Source organism: Propithecus coquereli, unplaced genomic scaffold, assembly GCF_000956105.1.
Source record: "Propithecus coquereli isolate 6110/MARCELLA unplaced genomic scaffold, Pcoq_1.0 Scaffold301, whole genome shotgun sequence".
Lineage (NCBI taxonomy): Eukaryota > Metazoa > Chordata > Mammalia > Primates > Indriidae > Propithecus > Propithecus coquereli.
The window spans coordinates 5,052,682-5,075,546 of NW_012148631.1; the positions used below are offsets into that span (position 1 = coordinate 5,052,682).

A 22,865-nucleotide genomic window follows, 5' to 3' on the forward strand; every position below is an offset into this window, starting at 1 on the left:
AGAGAAACATTGTCGAAAGGGATTAAAGGTCGACTTTATGAGAGCAGAGCCTCCCCGTCCTCTTTAGCTTTGTATGCGCAGTGTGTGTGATCATCTCTGACATGCTGTGATGCTCTGTTAATATTTGGTGAATAACTAAATATCTCAGCCCATGCTTTGCGAGGAGCATAGCCTAGGCTAAGAGCCCAGGTCGCACCTCATGGAGTATTACTGACTGTATTACTTAACGAGCTGTGTGACCTTGAGAAAGTTATGCAATCTCTCTGTGCCTTAGTCATCGCATCGAAAAACATGAAGATAACGATATTACCTACCTCATAGGGCTACTGTGAGGTTTACAAGAGTGAATCTGTGTACAACGCTGAGGACAGTGCCTGGCAGATAATCGGTGCTTATTAAATGGACGTGGGCAGTATTACCCCACACTGCCTCTCCAGGGCAGGCAGACGGGTGAGGTCAGTTACTGGGAGAAGTGTCTCAGAGAGCTGTAAGCAGATGGGGCAGTGGCTGAATATTGCCTGGGAACTTTGGGGGAAGACTTAGGGGAGAAAAAGATGGCTGGGCTGAGTCTAGGACGAGCAGGGACTCAGGCTGGGAGGTGGAAGCTGGCATTCCAGCAGCATGCGCGTGGGGGTGCGGAAAACTAGGGTGCCTGGAGCCTGGAGGGAAAGGGTTGAGGAGGTCAGACTTGGTCCTGTAGGTGTGGCAGCTCCTTCGTCGGGGAAGCAGCATGACCAAGCTGGCTTGTTGGAAAGTCTAGGGCAGCTGGAAGCTGAGAGGCCAGAGGCCAGGGTGCAGAGAGGAGGCTGCTGCACCCGGGGTGAGGCCATGGTGGTCTGGCCGGGGGCTTGTGATGAAGACAGCAGGGAGAGCTAAGTAAGCTGAAGCTGCCGGAGCTGGTGGCGGATTGGGAACAGCTCTGGGGGAGAAGTGGAGGCAGAGGTGGCCGCAGTCAGGCTCTGGAGGTGGTGGGCAGTGCTGCCTCCACCGTGACTGACGGGGAGACCCAAGGCTGGCTGTGGGCATGGTGATGTCAAGGTGCCCATGAGACGCCTTGGTGCCTCGGCTGGACTTACCTTTACTAACTGGGGGACCTTAGGCAAGTCACATAATCTCTCAGAGCCTCAGTTTCCCTACCAGCAAAATGGGGATAATTATTCTACTTATTATATGTGATTGCCATGACAGTATCTAGTAAGTCTCAGTAACTCTTAGCATCTGTCATTGTCGTTACTGCTATCACTGCTACCACTCACCTTATCACTGTTATTCTGTGGTGTGGGACTCTGGGAGGCGCTCACTGCGACTGCACATCTTTGCCAGAGTTGCCGACTCCATACTTTAAGTTCTTCCTCTGTCCTCTCTCTGACCTCAAACCGTAAAGAGAAATCTTGGGGATGTCTAGTGGATGCTCACCCAAATGCTGGTGTTTTTCAAGGTTAAGGTGCTTTTGTTTGAGCATGTGTGTAGGATTGGTGGTGGATGGGATTGGGCAGAGGGGATGAAAGAGAACAGAAGGCCACATGCGATATTTCAGGGCTCCATCCCAGCTCACACAGTGTGGTTTGCACGTCTGTCTGCTTGGGTACGTCTGGGGGAGCGTGTGTGTAGTGTGTGTGTGTGTGTGTGTGTGCGCGCACGCGCGCGTGCATGTGTGTGGTCTTAATTCAGTTCAACACTGCAGCTCAGGAGATGTTTCTGGTCCCCACTTTGCGTGAGTCACTATGCTGGACACAAAGAAGAGGTGAGATTTCTCTCTGCCCGAGGCTTCCCAGCAGAGGCAAGGCTCCGGGGCCGAGTGGTGATGGTGGTGCCGTGTGCTCTCCTCGAGGCCAGTGGAGCAGGCCCCAGCTACAGAGCGGGAGTGGATCAGGGTTCCGGGCTGGCCCCAGAGGCTGAGGAGAGGTTCTCCAGACGAGGAAGGCACGCAGGAGTCCTAGGCCTGCGCTGAGGCCCAGAGAAGCATAACCGCAGGACTCTCCGTGGGCTGGGGGGCTGCAGGGGGAAGTGTGAGCCGGGGCTGAGGCCCGTGAGGCTGGAGCCGAGGGGGCCAGGCTGAGTGGAGATGTCATCCTCACAGCACAGGGGACTCTGGGGGAAGCTCCTCCCTTGGTCAGGACGAGGTGATATTGGCCTCCAAAGCCCTGCCCTCTCCTAGCCTCACTGCATCACTGTCTCCTCCTTGTCCCCTCCTTGTCCCCTCTGTCACAGCCACACTGCTCCTTCCAGGCCCTCTGAGGCCTTGAGCTCCTCCCCTTTGCAGGGTCTCTGGGTGGGCCTGGGACTCTCCAGTGCTCTGGCCACTCAGACCTGGCCCCTTCTCCCGGCCCCGACCACCCTTCAAAGCTCCCTCCCTGTGCTCTGTTCCGGACCCTGCTCGGCTCGCGTTTTGAAATTATTTGCTTGGTTATTCGCTCTGTTGATGTCAGACTCTCTCCCTCCTGTCAGCTCCTCCTGACAGTGTCCGGCTCACAGTAGGCCCTTTAATACGTGGGTGCCAAGTGAACCAACGGTGACCCAGCGAGTGGGTGGGGGCAGGTGGGGGACGGGGGGCTGTCACGTGGTGAAGATCGCATCACTGATGAAACCCTCAAGTCTCACACTGGAGAGCTAACAAGCTGTTTATTGCCAGGCCCGGCTTGTTAAACTCGAGAGGTGAAACCAAGGGCTTTAGAACATCTCTGAGGAATGAGGTTATATAAACCCAGTCAATAAATATTGATGTGGCGTCGGGCTTTCATGTTCAGAGGTGCTTTGTGGGGAAGTAGGAGTTTCTCTCCCTGGCAGGGATCGAGCACATGGGGCCTCTGAATTCCATGAATCTTCCAGAAAGGGAGAGGCTAGCTTGGGGCTGCCGCACTGAAATCCACCTGCAGGAGATCTTAGAACCAAATCAAAACTCTGAAGCTCCCTGCCCCACCGCAGCAACCCACGCTGACTCAGTCCCCGCCGTCCTCCCCTGAGCTGGCTGCTCTCCCCGTCTCCCTGCACTGCGCTCACCTCCTAGACCTTCCCGGGCCGCTGACTCTCCACCCCACCGCCTGGGTCTGCCCCAGCACTTGGGGGGGGCCCTAATGCATCCGCCTCTGCACTGGCCCCCCTGCCTCCAGCCTCGCCCCTGCAAACCTGCCTCCTGTTCCCTAGAGACATGTTTCCAAAACGGAATTCCGATCCTGTCCCTTCCCTGCTTAAAACCTTCAGGGACTCCCTGTCAGCCTTGAGGTACAGTCCACGTTTATCCGTTTTCTTCCCACCTACCCAGCCCCTCAGGCTGCTCCCTCACCTGCACCCTCCAGGCTGCCATACCAAACTGTGATGTTTCCAGAACAGCGAGTTTTCTCCAGCTTCTGTTCCATGGCAGGTGCCGTTTCCTCTGCTTAGAGCCTTCTCCTTCCCCCATCCTCGTGTTCTTCCACAAAGTCACTTCTAGTGTCGCGTCCCTGACCCCTGCCCCAGGCTGGTCACGCTCCCTGTGCTAAGGGCCTCCGTCAGGCTGCCACCCCTGTGTTGCAAGTGCCTGTGTCCATCAGTCCATCTCCCCCTCCCCCTGTGGACTGTGAGGTCTGGGGGGGCCTGTGCCCGAGTCACCAGCACGTACTGTCTGACCTCCCTAGACTCTTAGGGAATGATTGGCCTTGAGTTGCAGAACTTACCAAAGTTCGGGACAGAGAGGCCAACTCTTCCTCAGCTAAAATGACCCCAATCTGGCCTAATTCTGGGGCTACGGCCCACGGGCGCAGACTGACGGGAGCGAGCTGTGCTTAGGCAGGTTCCCGAGGGGCGGGCTGACCCCTGGCCTCCACTCACCGTTAGACGCTTGGCCCTCACAGCCATGGGCACCCCGTCCAGTGTTTGCACACGGGGACCACCTTGGGGCTTCAAAACACCCAGAGGCCAGGACTCCGCCCCCAGAGATTCTGAGGTAACAGGTCTGGGCTGGGGCCGGAGCGTCAGGATTATTTAACACACACCCAGGTGGCTCTAACCGCGTGTGGCCCGCGTGAGAACCGCTCACACGTAGTCGCGCTGGTTGCACGTTGCAATCCTGCGGACAGCCACGTCCAGGGCTCATTAAATTAGAGTCCATGGGGGTGGTGGAAACCCAGGCACCAGCGTTTAAAAGCTCCTCAGCCGCTCCTGATGCGAAGCGGGAGTTGAAACCACTGTACGGTGGGGACTACCCTCCCCCCTCCCCTTCCCCCTCCCTTTTCTGTTTCCAGAAACACTTGCTGAAGGCCTACTCTGCTTGCGCTTCGAGCTCTGGTGATGCTTTGGTGACTCATACCCTGCTTCTCCTAGCGGGGGTTGTTAACACAGGGGATGTTCGGAATGGAAAAGCCCACCCCGCAAGGGCAGCCTGTCCCACGGACGGGCACGCTGGGCCCTGTGCCAGCTCCCAGCACCTCTCACTAACCTGCTGCTGACCAGGGGAGGCGTCCAGCCCTGTCTGGGAATGCTCATGCCCGTATTGGGAGACTTCGTCCTGCTCCCAGGTCTGCCAAGAGGCCTGGGGCTTTGCCTATCAGGGTCTGGGGTGGTACCTGGTCCTTGGGATGGGAGGCTTGCGGGGGGCTCCCCTAGACCCTGTATCAGGCTCACGGTGGTGGCAGGTGGGGCTGCAGCTCTCTGCTCCTTCCTGTGCATTGCTGTCCACGGACCGGCTACGCCTGTGTCTGTGTTCCCAGTGTCCCAGCCTCCTAGCGTCCCAGCTCTCTTGGCCAGGCCCCGGCAGCGTTCTCTGTGAGGCGAGGAGATGCTAGCAGGACTTTAAGGTCCTTTTGACAGAAGTAGTCCCCACTTAGGAAAATGGCTCCCTGTCCCCGGGGCAGAGCTATGGTGCCAGGCTGCTGCCTGGGCTTCGGCATTTATTTTAAAACATTGTAGTAAAACTCACATAACATAAAATTAGCCCCTTTAAAGTGAACAATTCAGTGGCATTTAGCACATTGGCAACGTGGTGCAGCCGTCGTCTCTTTTTAGTTCCAAAACATTTCCATCATCCCCAAAGGAGACCCCACACCCGTGAGCAGTTCATTTGCACCCCCGCCCCCAGGTCCTGGCAACCACCGACCGGTCTGCATCTGTCTCTGTGGCTTTACCTGTTCTGGATATTTCGTGTTAATACAATCACACAGCACATGACCTGAGGGGTCTGGCTTCTTTCATTTAGCATATGTTTTGGAGGTCCGTCCAGGCTTGTAGCATGTGCTTCATCCCCATTTATGGATGGACAATATTCCACTGTATTGATAGACCACCGTTTGTTTATGCATTCATCGGTTGATGGGCATTCGAGCTGTTTCTACCTTTTGGCTATTGGGAAATCTGGGCATTTACAATTTCTTTACAGCTGTCCACCGAATATCTACTGACTGGGTGTTTCTAGGTCCTCAGCATTGGCAGGTGGTGGTCTTGGGCAGTCCCCTTTCCTGTACTATTCAAATGCTATCATTGGGGGTTCCTGGGGATGGGGGTGAATATCTCTCCCGGTATCTCTCACTGCAGGTCCAGCCCCCACTGACTTCTCCGTCTCAGCCCCACATGTTGCCTGGTGCTTCCTGCACCCGACACCATTATCACCCCAGTCCTGGGCAGGAGGCTCCTACGGCAGGCCTGGGGTAACGGAGGGGTGGAAATTGTGTCAACAATAGTTTAAAACTGAATTTTGCACATCACCATCCTAATACTTCATACACGCACATGCGTGAGGAGTTTCTCACAGACAGACTTCCCCTCACATCCACCTTTCTCTTTGCCTTTTCAAATTCCTCCCATCCAGTATCAAAGCTGCCAAGAAACAGCTCCATTCGTTTAGAGCAGCATAGACCCCCCTCTCCTCCTGTTCTTATAAACATGCCCTGGGTGGGAAGGGGATGGGCTGGGCACTCCCAACCTTGATTTTGTTTTTCTTCTGAATCAAAAGGAGCCTTCTTTCCATGAGAGGGATTCTGCCATATTTCTAGGCCAACTGACTTTTAAAAATAACACACACAAAAAGTCTGCTGATAACACAAGAAGGCCCAGTGTACCTTTGCGCACAGGCAGTGGGATGGGCCAGTGCGGGCCTGGAGGTGCCTCTAGAATTTGTCAATTACTCCTTTCTGATAGGTCCCGATGGAGGTCCCAGTTTGTTTGGTGTTGTGTCATTTTATTAATGGCGCTTGCTGGTCGTGGATAAGAGCTGGTGTGTATCCCGAATGAGTTGGAGACTTTGCATATTTTGAGCAGAAGAGGGCCATGGCTTGCCCAGGCTTCTTGAGGATCTCTCTGGTTGCCGCATATTGCACACGCCAGAGGGCGAGAACAGCACCGGCCAGAGGGCTGTTAGATGCTCAGGCGACAGGTGATGATGGCTTGGGCCAGGCTGGACGTGACCAAGGCAGTGAGAAGAGGTCAGATTGCAGATGTATTTCAAGGCAGAAGCGAAGGCTCCTGCTGGCAGATTGGACATAGAGTGCGAGAAAAAGAGAGTCAAGGGTGAGTTCAGGATGTTTGGGCTGAGGGACTGCCAGGGGGAGCCGACGTTTCCTGAGGTGAGGAAGAATGTGGGTGGGGCAGGTTTGGGGTGGGAGGAGAGCAGGAGTTCAGTTTGGGGGTGCGTTTCAGGTACGTATCAGATGTCCACATGCAGGGGACCAGGGCAGCGGACATGTGATGTTGGAATTCAGTGGTGGTGCTGAGGGTGGTGCTGAGGGAAGGCAGGAAGCACCAGAAGTGACAGCTTAATGACCAACTCCCACGCCCTACAGAGTCGGCAGGACAAGTAAAATGAGGGGAAAGTCACATGTTGGGTTGAAAAACAGATTTCTCTACAGAATGGGGAAACTGAGTCCCAGAGAGTGCAGGTGGTTTGCCTAAGGCTACAAGTTAGTGACAAAGCCAGGATGGAGGGGGTTCCTTGGGCCCTAGGCACCCTGCTCCTTCTAACACACCACTCTGCCTGCCACTTCTAGAGTTTGCACGCGTGGCTGAAGGTGGGCAAGCTGTGGCTGGGTGACTCTCAATTTTGTCTTCCTGCAGGTCACCATCCTCGTCAGCCTGGCCCTCGCTTTCCTCGCTTGCATTGTGTTCCTGGTGGTGTACAAAGCCTTCACCTACGACCACAGCTGCCCAGAGGGATTTGTCTACAAGGTAAGGGGCTCGTGGCAGGGGGGTAGGTGCAGGTCACTGTCAGGTTCAGTTAGAGGGTTTGTGATGTCTTCTCTTCATTGGTGTCCAAACTCTGCATATGGCAACCTCCCTACCACTGTGTAAAATGTAATCTGTGTCTGGCAAGGAGTTCTCAAGTTTTTGCGAGGGCCTCAGTCTCCAGTAGGCAGCAGAGCTCCTCCCCCGAGACGGTGCTCTTTAGGGCCGGGAGGTGGTCCAGCTTCAGGCTGTTCATCACCAGGGGGGACCCACTACCACTTCATGCTGACTGCTCCATCTTTGGAAACCTCCGCTCGGCACGGGTCTTCCTGGCTTCAGGGCTGTTGCTTCCCTCCACAGTGGCCCTGCAGAAGTGTGACGACAGCGAGCTGGTGCTTCTGAGGTTCTCTGAGGTTCTGTCCCAAGTTTCCAGCTGGGCGCCTTTCCCCAACTCTTCCTCTGATCACACTCCTTCCTTAACAAACTGCACCAGCTCATGACTTTAGGGGGTCTCCTTGCCCCTCTGAGCCTCAGTTTCCTTCCCCGCAGGACGGGGGCTGATAATGCCTGCCCACAGGATTTTTAAGGAGGCAATTTAAGTAAAATCCATTAACAAAGGACCTGCTAGATAATGGGTTCTCAACAAATGTCAGTTGCAATAAAGATAGAATCTGTTTTAGAGCTAGTGACAATATGAATATTTTTAGTTACCGTTTACTGAGTGCCTATCCTACATCAGGCCCTTGGCTAGCCATTTTCACAAACATTGTCCCAGTTGGGTTGTACAACCTTTCTGCAAAATAGGTTTTATTTCTCCCATTTTGCGTATGAGGAAGTTGATGTTAAGTGTGTTTAGTTAAAAGGGTTCTCCAAGACGTCACAGCTATTACGTTTCAGTGTGGGGGCTCAAATGGGAAAAGTTCCAACTTGAAAACACATGTCTTTGGTTCCGCTTGTGACTACCTAGGACTATACAGCCTTAGTGGTTAGCAGCCGAGGTCCTGAAAGATTAGAAACACCCAACACTGGGGGACGGTGGAATAGACTATGATATAGCACACAAGGGAATTCCACACGACTGCGGAAAGAAGTGAGGACGTCTCTATCCGTGGACATAGAGTATCCTCCGAGATAACAGGACAAATGGAGGAAGAAAGGGGTTATCTTTGTGTGAGAAAAGGGGAGGTAAAGATATTTGCTTTTTTTTTTTTTTCAGAAAGAGACTCTGGAAGGATAAATTTAAAAAATTAATAAAAATCTTTTCTCAGAAGGAAGGGAGGGAACAGAGTGGAGGGACAGAATGACAGGGATGGAAGTGAGGCTTCTCTGGATAGATCTTGCTATATATTTGTCCTTGAAATACATGAATGTGTGACATGTCTAGAAAATAAATAAATAAGAAAAAACATGGTAAACAAAGAACCTAATTCTATATCACGTCAAGGACATAAACTTGCAAAGAAAACAAATATTTCTAATGACCATAGAGTGAAGTATATTGACTTTACCCCCTTGGTGGAATACAGTCTAAGGACACACAGAGCTTCAGAGAAATCCCCAAGTTCACTTAGTGGTCTAACTCTTAGTAATGACATTGGTGTTATTTTGTGACTGTTCTATGCATAGTATAGGATAATGCAAATACGCAATTCCATTAATGTTTTTAGGAGCTAAGACTTTTGATATAAGAAAAAAGATATACGAATAAAAAATCAAGGAAATAAAATAAACAGTCAGTGGCTGTGAGCAACAGCCCAGAGAGGCAACCAGAGGACAGATGAATCAGCCAGGTAGAGGGGTCGGGTTGGGGTACCTACAGTGTTCACCGCAAATAGTCGCACAGTCCATAAGTAGAGGAGGCTGGCCTTGAATCAATAGCAAGGTCAGGTTCAGGTGTTCCAGTTTCATTTGAGAGGCAGATTTGGTGACGGTGGTGATGGTGCTGGGCAAGCCCACTGCGTGCCCGGCTTGGATCGGAAGCTATCACCTGCTCTCTGGCTGAGAGCCTAATCCAGCAGTGGCTCCCAGACGGGGTGGCCATGTCTCTGGGTGGGCTGGAAGCAGCTCCCTGAATGACTCCTGACTCTGTCTCTTTGTTCTGCAGCACAAGCGCTGTATCCCGGCCTCCCTGGATGCTTACTACTCATCCCAGGACCCCAACTCCAGAAGCCGCTTCTACACAGTCATCAGCCACTACAGCGTGGCCAAGCAGAGCACTGCCCGGGCCATCGGGCCATGGCTGTCGGCAGCCGCTGTCATCCATGAGCCCAAGCCACCCAAGACCCAGGGCCATTAGAGGCCTCCCCCAGCCAGGATGGGGTGGGGTGGAGGGGGGACCCCATGGGCTAAGCCAAGCTCCAGTTACAAGACAACACTGTACTCCTGGGATTTGGGGGCGGGGGTGGGACAGGGTGGGGTGGGGGAGGAACTCACCGAAAATATCGTGCACTGGAGTTGTCTGAATCAATATTTCTTTTTGTCCCTTGGTATTGTTGATTCGTCCCCGAGTCAGGCTCATGTACAAAGGCATGTTTCGTGTTGATTGTTCCCATGTAAGATATTTTCAAAGCCACTGCTTATTCTTTGTTAGGAAAATGTAAACACAGAGAAGGAAAGAAACAAAGAAAATGAACAAAAAGCATCAAACTGGCTCCGTCGGGAAGATGTTGAAGGGAAAGAGTACGGAGTCTGTGGGCTTCTTGGATGAGACAAGACGTTGCAGCTCCAGTGGGGGCTTTGGAGGGTACAGAATATGTGAGTGGCAGACGGGGGCTGTCTGGGTTGCCTCTGTCTGGTGTACAGGATAGGAACTGGGGAAGTTGGGGATGGCCAAGTCGCAGAGAAGGACTGATTTTGGCATTGCTAAGCCCAGAGTGCACAGTGAAACGCACTGACCTCTGGTGCATTTTGCGAGATGAACACAGACTTTCCGGGCTCCGTGCTCGGCCTGAGCTCTGCAAGCTCACCCTGCGGTGATGGGTTTTGTATCAGCAAACACTGAGGAGTGGGCAGATTTTCTTTGTCTTTTTTTTTTGTTTGTTTTTCTAGACCCACCTGGATCCTGCCCATGTTCACGAGACAGACGGCAGGGGCAGAGAGTGGAAGAAGGAAGGAGAGGCTTTGAGGAGAAGGAAGGCGCAGGACAGGCATGTGACACTTGGCCAAGCGATAAGCACAGTCTCCCAGTTTTTACAATTTTGTTTGTTTGTTGCTTCCCAAAGTGCTAATCACAACAGCAACAATAGGATCGTAACCAGGAACCTCAAGTGACAGCCAGGAAGAGACATTAAGATTAGGGCTGCAACAATGCCAGATCATTTCTAAAGGAAGCTGAGAAATGTGACTGTCTTTTGCCCACTCCGTTGTGTTGACAGGGGACTTTTGTCCAAAATCCCCAACTGGGTTCTAGAAGCTTCTGACGAGGAGGCAGCATCCAGACTGGACCAGGCCACCCACTGCCCTGGACTGCAGCAGGCCCTCCCCTCCGCCCCCACAAATGATTCAGGGAGGCCAGTTTTGCAGGGTGTCGGCTTCAGGCCCAAGAAAGCCAGAGCCGGCTGGGGAGTTGGTTATTTGAGATGCGGTGCCGTTCCCCGTGCGTCTCCGACAGGCCATGTAAAGGGTATTCTGTGGCTTGCTCTGTCGCTGCAATCATCATACACAGCAGCTGGGTGATAAGACTAGTATAGCTCAACTCTCCTGCCAAATGCTCCCATCTGATGTTTCCTCCCCTCGCCTCCACCCTCCCATCACCTTGAGTCACCTGTAAATTCATTCGTCATCCAAAGCGGAATAACAAATCGTCCCTAGCAAAACCGCTGAGCGCTTTATAATTTCGTGGTGTATTTTTGTCAGTAGGTAGCAGAGGCTGAAGTATTTTTTGGTGTAATTCTTGCAATTTTCTGACAGGAAACAAATAAAGATAGATGTGTCCGAGAGTCTTGACTTTCCTTCACAATTTTTAAAGTCTTCTGCTCAGCGAGCCTAAGGGGAAGGATGCAGGGGGCAGGGTGTCTGCGGGCTGGAGCTGGAGTCGGGCTGTGAGGGACTTGCGTCCTCAACTGGGGCCTGTAAGGGCACCAGGGTCCCAAGTAAGGACCAAGAGATCCTCCTGGCTACTCGTCTTGCAGCCCGATGTCCATCCTCCCGTGAGCATCTGCTGGACACCTTGTGAGGGCCAGGCTGTGCCGGGCGCAGGACCTACAGCCACACAGGACTTCGAGTATGGAGATGGAGTCGGATGTGGAAATAGGCAACAGCAAAAGAAGGGTCTGGTGATGCCCTTGACACAGGGAAGCTGGGGTTTAGCCAACCGCCATGGAGGAGGGTGATGAGCCATGAGTGGGGTCTTTGCAATCAGCTCCTTTAAGGCTTGGTATGACCTTGGCAGGCAGGGGTTACTGACCCATCAGACAGATGGAGAGACCGAGGCCCAGAGAGACAGAGAGACTGCCTTAGGGCCATAGCAGAAGAACAGGGATCCAGACCCCGGTTTGTGGGACTCCTGTGCCCACAAAGACAGCAACGCCGTCAAGGTTATAGTTCGTGCCTCAGAAGGTCAAATCGCAGTTAGCATAAACGTGAACCAGCTTGTTCAGTATCGACGGTTAATGTTGAGAACGGCAAACGCATCGGTGCCCCTTGCTCCATGCCAAGTTCTGAGTGCTTCATGTGCCTTAATTCCCACCAATTCTGTGAGGCGGGTGCCCCCACCTTTGACTCCACTGTTGTCGCATCATCGTCACCACCCCGTTTAGAGACGAAGAAATGGAGGTGGAGAGCAGGGGGACAGCTTGCTCAAGGTCATGCACCCAGAAAGTGGCAGAGCTGTGATTCCAACCCACCCCTTTTGGTAGCAGTGTCTTAACCGCCTGCTGTTGAGCAGTACCCACACCTCTGCGTCTTGCTTGGTAGCTTCGAGTTTGTGTTCACACGTCGTCTCTAACCTGCTGGCAGGCCTCGTGAGGAAGAGACCAGCGTTTATGGGGGAGTTGGAAGCGGAGGCCCCAAGTAGGCGGCTGTGTCGGGGGTTGTGGCCAAACGTGCAGTGGGCAGGGGAGAGGAGGGGCCCCAGAGGGCATCGGACAACCCTACCCACGGCCACACAGCCTTACACTTCCAGGCTGGCCTTAGGGGACAGTGAGCCAGAGAGCACAGGGATCCGAGCTGGCAGCCCACTCACAAAGGCCGGCTGATCCATATGGCCAACACGGAAATGCCCGATATTTTTTTCAATTACACAAAGTCAACTGAAGACTTAATGAACACAGGTTCCAACATTCTGTCATAAATGGATTTGCCACTCCATTGCCTCAAATAAACCGAAGCTGTCTCTTCTCTGGAATGAGCGGCTATGGGTATATGGCTGGAAACAAGGGAGAACGGGAAGTATAGGAGACATAGGTGGCAGATAGTTCTATTTTTAGGAGTGACCCTAGGGCCACGTGCTATTGCTGGCAGAGTTAGAATTTTCTCATCAGAATAAAGGAGGAAACCTACCTCCTTCCACAAATACATCCAGGGGGTGGGACATCAGCTAGAGGAGTTCGACCGAAGGGGTTTGGGGAGGAAGAAGCTGCTCGGAATCTCAGAGGATGGTGTTAAACAGAGCCGTGCTGCGGGACGGTCGGGTGGGCCACACAGTGATCATAAAAACAGCACCTTGGTTTGTAGAACAAGCTCTGTGGCTTTTTTTTTTTGCCCATTTTTTGCCTATTCATCAATGTTGGGAACCTCTCTTAAGAGTCTCCTGGATGAGATGGACAGAAACTGTGCAGAGAAGTCACAGGGCAGGGCAGGCAGCGCCTCTTCAGAGGGGAGGGCACGTCCGTGCACGTGTCTGCCTGGCCTCTTGGAAGAACTGGCCTTGGAACCTGGCCCAAGAGGACGGGTTGCACGATGATGATGACGAGAAGGATTGAGGAGGGCGGAAGAAACACACCACAGAGCTGCCCTCCCAGGTAGTGCAGCAGCGCCGCAAAGCTGTGGAGGAGGCCGAGCCAGGGCTGCTCCTCCCGGGCGCTGCTGGGTGTCTCCCTGTGCCAGTGCTGGAGGTCACAGGCAGCTGCCTCTGCTGGCCTGGGGCCCGCGGTCCAGGTGGGGGCGGGCAGCGAGGCGAACGAGCGCACAGCAGCTGCTTACTGGGGAGAGGCAGTGATGGCGCCGGGGTAATCCTAGCGGTCAGTCGGGTCCCGAGATATTTAGGGAGACACACGTTTTTTCTGGAAGACCGAAAGACCTCTGGCGGAGCTGCTGTTGGTTGATTTATCTCCCCTCTACTCCCACGGTGTGCTCTAATCTGATCGAGGAGTTGTGTGGAAGAACAAGAAGAAACAGATCCCCGGTAATTTTCCCAAGAAGCACAAAATACCATCTCTTTTAAAAACAGCACTCCTGAACAGTTGAGAGGCAAGGACTGGTTTCCATGGCAACGTCAATGCCATTTCCCATAGATCAGATCCGGTCTAGCACAGCAGGGTGTTATCTGACTGTCCTTTTGTCAGAAATGACCTGTTTCTGGGAACACAGATGTAGAGTTCAATTAGTCAGAGTTGCTCTCAAAGATGCCCCTCTAGACATGCCGCCTCTTTCTGCTCTCTGTCCCTTCTCCCTGAATCTGTCTTTGTCTTCTTCTGTCTCAGCCTCCCTGTCTCCTTCCAAGGGAACAGTGTCCAGGGGCTGTGGACTGAATTGATGCGGTTTGTTTTCCAGTTCGAGGCCCTTGGTGAGCACTGTGCCAATCTGGGGGGTCTGGGGTGTGTGGAAGACCCTGGGAGGAGAGCGGCCAGCCCTGGTGTCAGCCAGCCTCCCAGCTCTGCTCCCCTGGACCTGGGGTTGGCCAGTTCCCTTCCCCTCTTTCCACTGCAGCTTTCTCATCTTTAAAATTGGGAAAATAATTTCCCCTTCCTCATTTTCTGAGAATTCAGTGAAGTAGTGTTTAAACATTCACCTATAGCAGTCACTCGACACCCTGCAGCTACTGTGGATAAGTCTCTTGCTCAGTCTCAGTTTCCTCATTTGTCAATTGGAATTATTTATAAATATCTCTCTGCCCCTAATAGGCTTGCTGAGGGTTAAAATTAGGTAACGGCCTTGAAGTGACTATAACATAGAAACAGGTTCCCTCCTGTCTGTCCCAGGCCCCATCCCTTCCTCCCAGGTCTCCCTGACATCTCGTGCCACACATGCCCCAACACAAAGCCACCGGCTGCCCCGTGTTCCCTATGTCTACTAATGGTTTTAAATTACTAAATTTAGTTACACAAATATATCATTTTTAAAGATAAAATTAACTTACAGTATTGCTTTGGGGTCTCTGCCACATTTTCCAAAACAATTTTGACCAAATTCTTCATGCACATTTAAAAAAACAAAACAAAACTATAGACTATTAAAATCTCACCAGTTTTTCCACTAAAATCCTTTTTCCATTGCAGCATCTGATCCAAGCTTCCACGTTGCATTTCGTTATCTCCTTAGTCTCTTGGGATTTGTGACAATTCCTTAGCCTTCCCTTGTTTTTCATGACCTTGACACTTTTGAAGTGCTGATCAGGTACTTTGTGGACTGTCCCTCTATTTTGTCTGCTGTTTTCTCATGATTACACTGAAGATGTGGATTTTGGGGGAAGAACTGCACAGAGGCAACGTGCCCTTCTTAGAGCATCATACTGAGGAGTATGTGACGTCGATAAGTCCTATTACTGGTGAAGTTAACTTTGATCCCTTGATTTAGGTGGTGTTTGCGAGGTTTCCCCATTACAACGTTACTATTTTTTCCCTTTGTAATTAGTAAAAATTTGAGGCAAGTTACTTTGAGGATAATGCAAACATCCTGTTTCTCCTCTCACACGTGAATTTGAGCGTTGTTCAGCAGATCTTGCCTGTCCGATCACTGCTATCGTGTTCTAATAGCAATTTCCTACTTCCCCTGTTCCTTCTACATTCATTAACCAGAATTCTACTCTATGGAAGGGTTGTCCCTTCTCCACATTTATTTATTTATCCAATCATTTATTTATATTAGTATAGACTCATGAATATTTATTTTTTCTTTAGGTTATAATTCAATATTGTATTTTCTTGCTCAATTGTTTCAGTTTTTGTCATTGGGAGCTCTTTCGGATTGGCTCCTCTGTCTTTTCGACACATCTCATTTTTTTAGAACACTTCTTTATCTTCTGGCATCACAAGATACTGTGGGCTCATAGTGTATTTATGCTTTCCCAGTCCTGGAATCAACTGTCTCCAAGCAGCCCTGGTTCCTTTTATGAGACAATGGTATTTAGAAACCAAGATCTGAATGTTAGATGTGCTCATTGCTGTAGGGGTGTAATAGCTTCTAGTCTCTCTTGGTATATAGAGCTAGGAAATAACAAATGTATACTAACCCGTGTATACGGCTGTCATTTATCTATCTATCTATCTCTAAATCAAACAAACATGAGTTTATTTTGGTCCCTCTTACTCTAATGCAAAACCATAGGTTTATTCTAGCATTCCCTCTTTGCTCGCTTATAACGTTTTAACTTGTTTCTTTGACAGTGGGAAATATGACTGTATTATCTACAATATATTTTCTTGTTCATTCATCTCTAGTATACATGTAAAGTCGTTTCAGATACATGGGGTTTTTTTGGCATTTAGAATTTCTGACACCACTAGAGACACTTTCTGAGTCACTAACGTTGTGTTGGAGAGCATACCATCTTCTTTTGGGTTTGATTGTAAGGACTTATACATAAAGCCACTTATTTTCTGAAGGTTAACATTTTTGGAGGGAGCAATGCATTGTTTTATATTTAAGCTGAGTTTCCCAAGGCCTCACCACTAAGAATAGAGATGGAGTCTTATCAACAGTAATACCTTAAATGTCATAGATACCTACCCATCTGCTCATGTAGATTCTAACTTCCTTGTAAAGACCTCCCTTCCCAGCCCAATCCAAGTATTTCTGAGAGCTCCCAGGTAGAGTCACACATGTGCTCAAGAGCAAAAGTGAACCTGTTGGGCTGTGCTGCTCTGCTGAGGTCCGTGGACACCCCACATGTTCTCAGACTCTGATGGACAGCTCCACAGATGCCCTGGAGAACTTGCAGTTTCCAGTGCCTCAGGCCCTGGTGGAGTAAGTGAAGGTGTTCCTGCTCCTTTGATCTTCATTCTACTATCTGGGGCCCACTGCAGAACTGCTTGTGCCTCCTGTGTTCTACAGAGTTTCAACCAAAACAGTTGTCTTTGCTCTTTTTGTTTTATCCACAGCACGCCACCTCTTCCCTGTTCTACAGGGGACCCATGCGTGAATCCACGGAGGCTGCATTGAAAGACAAATTTGAGTCACAGCTGTCATGTTTGAGTTATAGGTAAATGGCTCACACGCCCTAACTGTTCCTATCTGCACCCATAGCAGACTCTGCAAATCAGTCACATAGCTCTTTCCTGCTGAGCCCTGTTGCAGCCAAATAATTTCCCTACACAGTTCTCTGTGCTCCCTTTCTTACTCAATTTGATGCTGATGGTGACAGAGATTGGTGGCTCTCTAGAGAGCTTCACGACCCCTGTTCACAGCATGGAGTTGCACCAGGAAGGCCTTGACTGGTGGGGGATTATCTTTCCCAGCCCCTCTTGCTTCAACCTTGTTTACATGCAAGTAATCACCATTCAAATGTGAGTGGAAGTGATGAGTGTCACTTCTAGGTTGGCACTTATGCAAGTGGTAGGTGCTTCTCTATTCTCTCTTCCTCACCAACCCTCCCGACCCTGCAATGTCTGGAAGCCGAGAATTTCCAGGCCTTAGGGGATGATGGGGGCATGAGATGGAAGGAGCCTGGATCCCTGAATCTCCATGTGGAGGAGAGCCACCTGCCCACACTGGGCTGTCACTTGGGTGAAAAACAACTTTTATGGTGTTATTAGTGAAATTTTCAGTTTCATCTGTTATAGTAGAAAGAATCACCTTGACCAGTACACACATGAAATCCATTTTCCGTGTGGACGTCATACCTGGTTTAAGATTGGTTATAACAAGGGCGAGGCTTGTGATGCCGACTCCCTCTCCCTGAGGTGAGCCGTCTCCGGAAAGCTCCTCAGCCTCCACGGTTTCTCATCCATCGGCCACATTCCTGTCCATACTTCAGGACTCAGCCCAGGGGTCATCTTCCGTGAAGTCTCTGATCTCTCCAAACTAGGCAGGATCCTCCACTGTGGCTTCCCCAAACCCTGTGTATCCCTCTGTCACAGAATTATCACAATCGATTTTATTATCAGATTACTTGTCTGTGAGCTCCTGGATGGGTGTCTGAATCAATGGATAAAAGAATTTTCTCTATGCCAATAACTCCAAAATGTCTGTCTCCAGCCCAGATTTTTCTCCTGAGAGTCACTGCCATAGACACCTCCTCCTGCTGGTCATTTCTAATTGAATATCCTTTCGGGCACTTTATACTCAACATGTCCCCTGAAAACTTTGTCGTATTTCTCCCAATATGCTTTATTTCTTTGTTCCTTAAATTGGGTGATGACTTCATCAACTACTTCATCCAGACTGGGGCTGAGTGTCATTATTATTTCATTATACAGGTGAAGAAATGGAGGCTCGGAGAGGCTGCTTGCTAGGGGGCTGACCCTGTTCTACTGCCCAGTGCCTGGCACATGCCTGCAGCCCTGGTGTGGGTTCCCTTGGTGCTGCTCCACCCTCTTCCAGGTTCCCTGTGGCCCTCCCCTCGCCCTATTCTCCTGCAGGACTGACAGCATTCAGTGGTATCTCTACTGGCTGACTCTCCCCTCTGCAGCTTTAAATAAACACATTTGATGAGGAGGATGTGCCTTTCTATGTTGGTAATTTATTCCCTTCTATGCAAATTGTCCAACTAATTAAAAAAGAAAAAAACAACACAACTAAGACCAGTGAGCTCTTGATAAAGAAAATGAAGATGCTATCAGCAAATTGGTAGCATCCAATGACTCCCAAGCCTAAAGTCAGACAGACCTGGGTCTGAATCCAGCTCCACTGCTCTCTAGCTATAGGGCCTTGGACAGGCCATGTCACCAATCTGAGCCTTGCTTTCCTCATCTGCAAAGTGAGGATGTTAATCCCAGCTCACAGGGTGGCTGTGAACATCATTTGAGAAAGTATATGTTTTGGGAACTTCGAGACACTCTGCAAGTAGGGGAGAAATATTCTTTTACATTCAATTGCACAAAACAAACTCGTGGCCCATGTACCCTCTCAAAGACACTAGAGTATGTGTTCACACTGCTGGAAGCTCATGGAGTCACGACTTGACTCAGGTCCATCAAACTCAATTGTGGGTTGAATTGTGCCCTCCCCCAAAGATAAACTCAAGTCCTAACACCCCAATACTTCAGAATGTGACTTTATTTAGAGACAGAGTCTTTACAGAGATAATCAAGTTGAAAGGAGGCCATTGGGGTAGGCTCTAATCCAATCTGAGTGGTGTCCTATGACAAGGGGAAGTTGGACACAGACGAAGACCCAGAGCCCTGTGGAGGTAGAGGATTGGGTGATGCATCTACAGGCCCAGGCATACCATGGATTGCCAGGAATCCCCCAGGAGCTGGGGGAGAGGATGGAACAGATTCTCCCCGGCAGCCCTTGGAAGGGACCAACCTGCTGACAGCTCGAGTTTGTGCTTACATGCATCTGAAGCCACCATTGTGGCACTTGTTAGAGCAGCCCCAGCAGACTAATACAGACTCCAAATGCTGGGCCCTTTCTCTAAACTGCATATTGTATAGTCATTATAATAAATAAATACAAAGTTGAGTGACTCTACCCAATTTAGTGTTCTCTGACCTACAGCCACATGCAGGGTCTCTGCTAGGAGCCAGGAAGCCAGTGATGGTGAAAATGTAGACCCACCTTCAAGGCAATAGGGACAGATCCAAGCACTTACAGCTCCAAAGCAATGCTCTTTCATTCTTACGTGTCCCACAGTCATTCGGGCAGTGCCAGGGCTGCCTAGATCAACTGGTGGAGACCCTGGCCCTGCCCCAATGAAACTCGCAGACCGAAGCTTGTGGGGCAGGCCAGAGGGTTACACAAAGCTCAGAGAAGATCATATGAAGGAAATGTCCCACAGCCTCTGTTGCCAGGGCCCCTGCCAGCCTCTGTTTCGCAGTGAAACAGGAGTGAGAGGACAAGCCACAGACAATAACATCATCACGCTGAGAGTCCCAACAGCCCAACCATCAGCCCAACCACCAGCCAGCCGGGAGAAAAAGAAAGAAGGAGGAGAATTTTGTTTGGACCAGGGAAGCTGGGAAACAAACTCTCTTTCTCACATACTTGCTGTTAGCTCTCAAAACCCTCTTTTGTAATCATGAGAGTTAGATAAAATAGCAGCAGCAATTTGGGCTTGAAATCAGCAAAGGTAGTTGGCATTTAATTGTATCTGGCATGAAAACAGAGGAACATCTTTTAAAGTCATTATTGTATTTTCTCCAGCGTGAAAAGTGGTGCATTTAATTAGCTGTTCATTGACCCTTTCCTCAGCGACTCAGATGAAAGCTGGTTGAGCTGGGCTCAAGCCAACCTGAAACCCACTTCCATCCTCCCTGCCACACTTCCTAAACAAATGGAAGGGGCAGCTGCTGGTGTAGACGCCCCCTCACTGCAGAGAGCGCTGCCCTCCAAGTAAGCTGGCAAAGGGGCCTCAGACTCTGCGTTGTTGAAAAGCAATGAGCAGCTCTTCTCGCCTGGGCTTTGGCCGGCAGCCCTTCCCGCAGCCCTGGGAAGAAGCTTTCAGCTGAGGCCTGGAGAATGTGTATGGCGGAAAGCGCACCATGGGATTCTGTTGCACCCTGATACATCCATTTTTCACCTGGGCCAGTCACACAGCTTTATTGCCGCTGATCGAACTCTTTGCAAATGAATTTCCTTTCCTGAAAGCAAAGGGGCAGCTTTATTACCTTCCTCCCCCTTCAGTGAGACAGGAAGAATCCGATTCACCAGATCTCCTCCTGGGGAGAAACTGTACTTATTTGGAAGAGATGGCTTGAGAAGCCAGTTGGATAAAAGGTGATAACCTCAGGCAGCGGTCTTCAAAAAATTTTACTCCAAGTCCCCCAAAACAACAATAATTTTAAAAATTATGTCTTCTCCTCACACTTCCAGAATGGTGTGTAAATTTTTTAAATCACAAATTAATTTTTTAATCACAATATGCAAGTTACAATTTATTGCATTTAAATACGTGCTTTAAATATATTTTCTTTGAAACCTTGAAGCTGCACATTTAGCTCTTTCAATTTTGGAAAAATGTCAACCACATAGCCTCAACAGCAAGGCCGTCTATTTAAACCCCCAGCCAAAGCAAATCGTCTGCCAGGAAACATCTGACCTCATTGCTGAGTTCAAATACGCTTGACCCTGAGACAAGTATACCATTTCCAAATTCTAAGTTAGACAGACAGACAGACAGAGACAGATGGATGGATGGATAGGTGGATGGGTGGACAGGCAGACAGGTAGATAGACAGGTGAACACAGCGGACAGGACCCCTGCCAGGAGTTTGCTTTCGTATTGATTCACTGAACGTGTTTACTTTGCTCTAGCAACTCCTTGTCTGGAGCTGGCCGTCCTTGAATCTCTCCCTTTATTTGAACCCGGAGAGTTTTGCCCTCTGTGGCAAAGCGCTCTAGTAATAATGAGAGGCAATTCTCACCTTTGCTAAGTGGGAGGAGGCCCTGGGGAAGCAGCAGGTGGACAGGGGTGCAGGCAAGTCGGCAGATGGCTTGTTTTACAAGCTGGGGCTTTGGGAAACTGAAGATCCGGAAATGGATTCCCCAAAACTCCTCAAGTCTTTGTGTAGCAGGGGTCGGCCGCACCCACTAGAAGACTCTCAGAAATATAAGAACAAGGGAATGTTGAAAGCTTGCTAAAAGGTCGGCAGGTTCACTGACAGGCTAGAGAGCCCGCCTCTGGGCGCAGCTTTCTGGGACAGCGCCCAAAACCGGGACAGGGGGGCCTGGTGAGGGGCCTGGTGGGGGGCCTGGTGCTCGCGGCAGCAGCTGCGGGGAGCACAGAGAGACAGCGCTGGACAGCTTCCTCCCTCTCAGCCCACGCTATTCCCCTCTGGTATTAAATAGGTCAAGCCTTTTTAGAGTTAATAAAAGAATACACTAGTGTGGATATTAAAATATCCTACATTTATAGGTCTTTTTTGTCCCCAGAAATGACTGTCTAAATTAAGAATGGTCTTCTCTTCCTAAGCCCTGTCTGGTGTCTTGGTAGTGGTTTGGGATTACTCAGAGCATGTAAAAAGGAACATCACCACACTGTGCTGTCACCCTTTGGAGGACGAGCAAGTTCTTCGCCACCCGGGAGGTGCTTGTCAGGCTCCTGCCATCCCTCTCCAGAGTATGGCAAGAGCTTCCCGCCAGTCGCCTGCCTGACGGGCTTCTTTCTCGAGTCTGTCTTCCTCAGAGACCGCCAGAGTGATCGTCCTCTTACAAAACCCTAGGAAATTGCTAGTAGAAGGGGAGAATGATACAGCTACTTTGGAAAAAGTGCTGAAAATTTTTTTAAAATAAAACTAAACACATACCTACCGTACGACCAAGCAATCGCACTCCCAAGAAACATGAAAGTCACAAGTCCCCACGAAGACTCGTGTAAGAATACCCACAGAAGCGTTTTCCGTGCGCGCTAAAACACAGGAACAGCCTCGGAGCGGAGCAGTAGGAGAATGGGTAAAGGAACTGTCCCATATCCATACAACGGGATGCTACTCATCAACGGAAGCAATGAGTCACCGCTGTGTGTCAGGACCCAGATGATTCTCGCAGACATTACGCTGAGGGAAAGAAGCCTTACCCCAAAGAGTACCTACTGTCTGATTCCGTTTACGTAAAGTTTCGCATCAGTCAAACTTGTCTCTAATGACAGAAATCAGAACAACAGTTGCCTCCCAGGGCGGGTGGGTGTGGGAAATGAACTGGGAAGGAAGCGCAGTGAAGGTTTTCAGGCGATGGAAACGTTTCGTACTTTGAGAGCTGTTTACATTTCCCGGGGGTATCATTTGTCAAAACCTATCAACATGTGCTTTTAAGATTTGTACGTTTCACTGTATTAAATTTTACCTCAAAATAAAAAAGAACTGTAAACAAATATTGAACACTGGTTAATGATTGCATGCTGAAATGTTTAGGAGGAAGGGTACCAATGCCTGCAACTTACTTTGAAATGCCTAAAAATTAGGATGGAGTAACGGATGGATAGCGTGGATAGATTGTTAGAGAGGTATATGGTAAAGGAAATGCAGCCAAGTTGTTAATTACATGTAGGTGGCGGGTGTATGGCTGGTCACTGTACAGCTTTTTTAAGGCAGGCCTGTCTTACACACCACTCCAGAGCACCACGAGTTTAGCACTATGCCTGCTGCGACCTACTTCTCAGGCATGTTGCTTGTTGAGTTGTCTTAATAATCGTATGAGGTATGCATCATCATAGGTTACAGAAGAGAAAACAGAGGTCCAGAGGGGCTAGAATAACGTGCAAATTCACATAGTTGTTTAGACTTAACGTCCAATTAGAACCTAGGCAGCCCACCTCTAACACCCACACTTTAATCGTCTCGCCAAGCTCAAAGTCCACCCTGTTGGAGGTTAGTAGCTATTTGAAATCCTGGGAAATAAGGTTGGAGAAACCAAAAAGGGTGTCCCCTTCTCTAGTGATAGATTTGACAGAGGCTGGTTGACTTTGGCACAGTGCATTTTGT

The 22,865-nt window shown here is 50.1% G+C and overlaps 1 protein-coding gene across 4 annotated transcripts in view; it reads left to right on the forward strand.

Annotated features, from left to right (window-relative positions):
- The window catches only part of LOC105814661 (neuron-specific protein family member 2), a 57,298-nt gene extending 46,225 nt beyond the window's left edge, over positions 1-11,073 (forward strand). For 3 of the 4 annotated variants that reach the window (XM_012649727.1, XM_012649726.1, XM_012649728.1), the window contains exons 4-5: positions 7,021-7,131; positions 9,233-10,063. In XM_012649727.1, the coding sequence (XP_012505181.1) occupies positions 7,021-7,131; positions 9,233-9,424 (303 nt within the window). In that variant the 3' untranslated portion in view covers positions 9,425-10,063. Of the gene's footprint in view, positions 1-7,020; positions 7,132-9,232 lie in introns of all 4 variants that reach the window. The other variant, XM_012649725.1, reaches the window with a different exon arrangement.
- Positions 11,074-22,865: the final 11,792 nt, after the last annotated feature.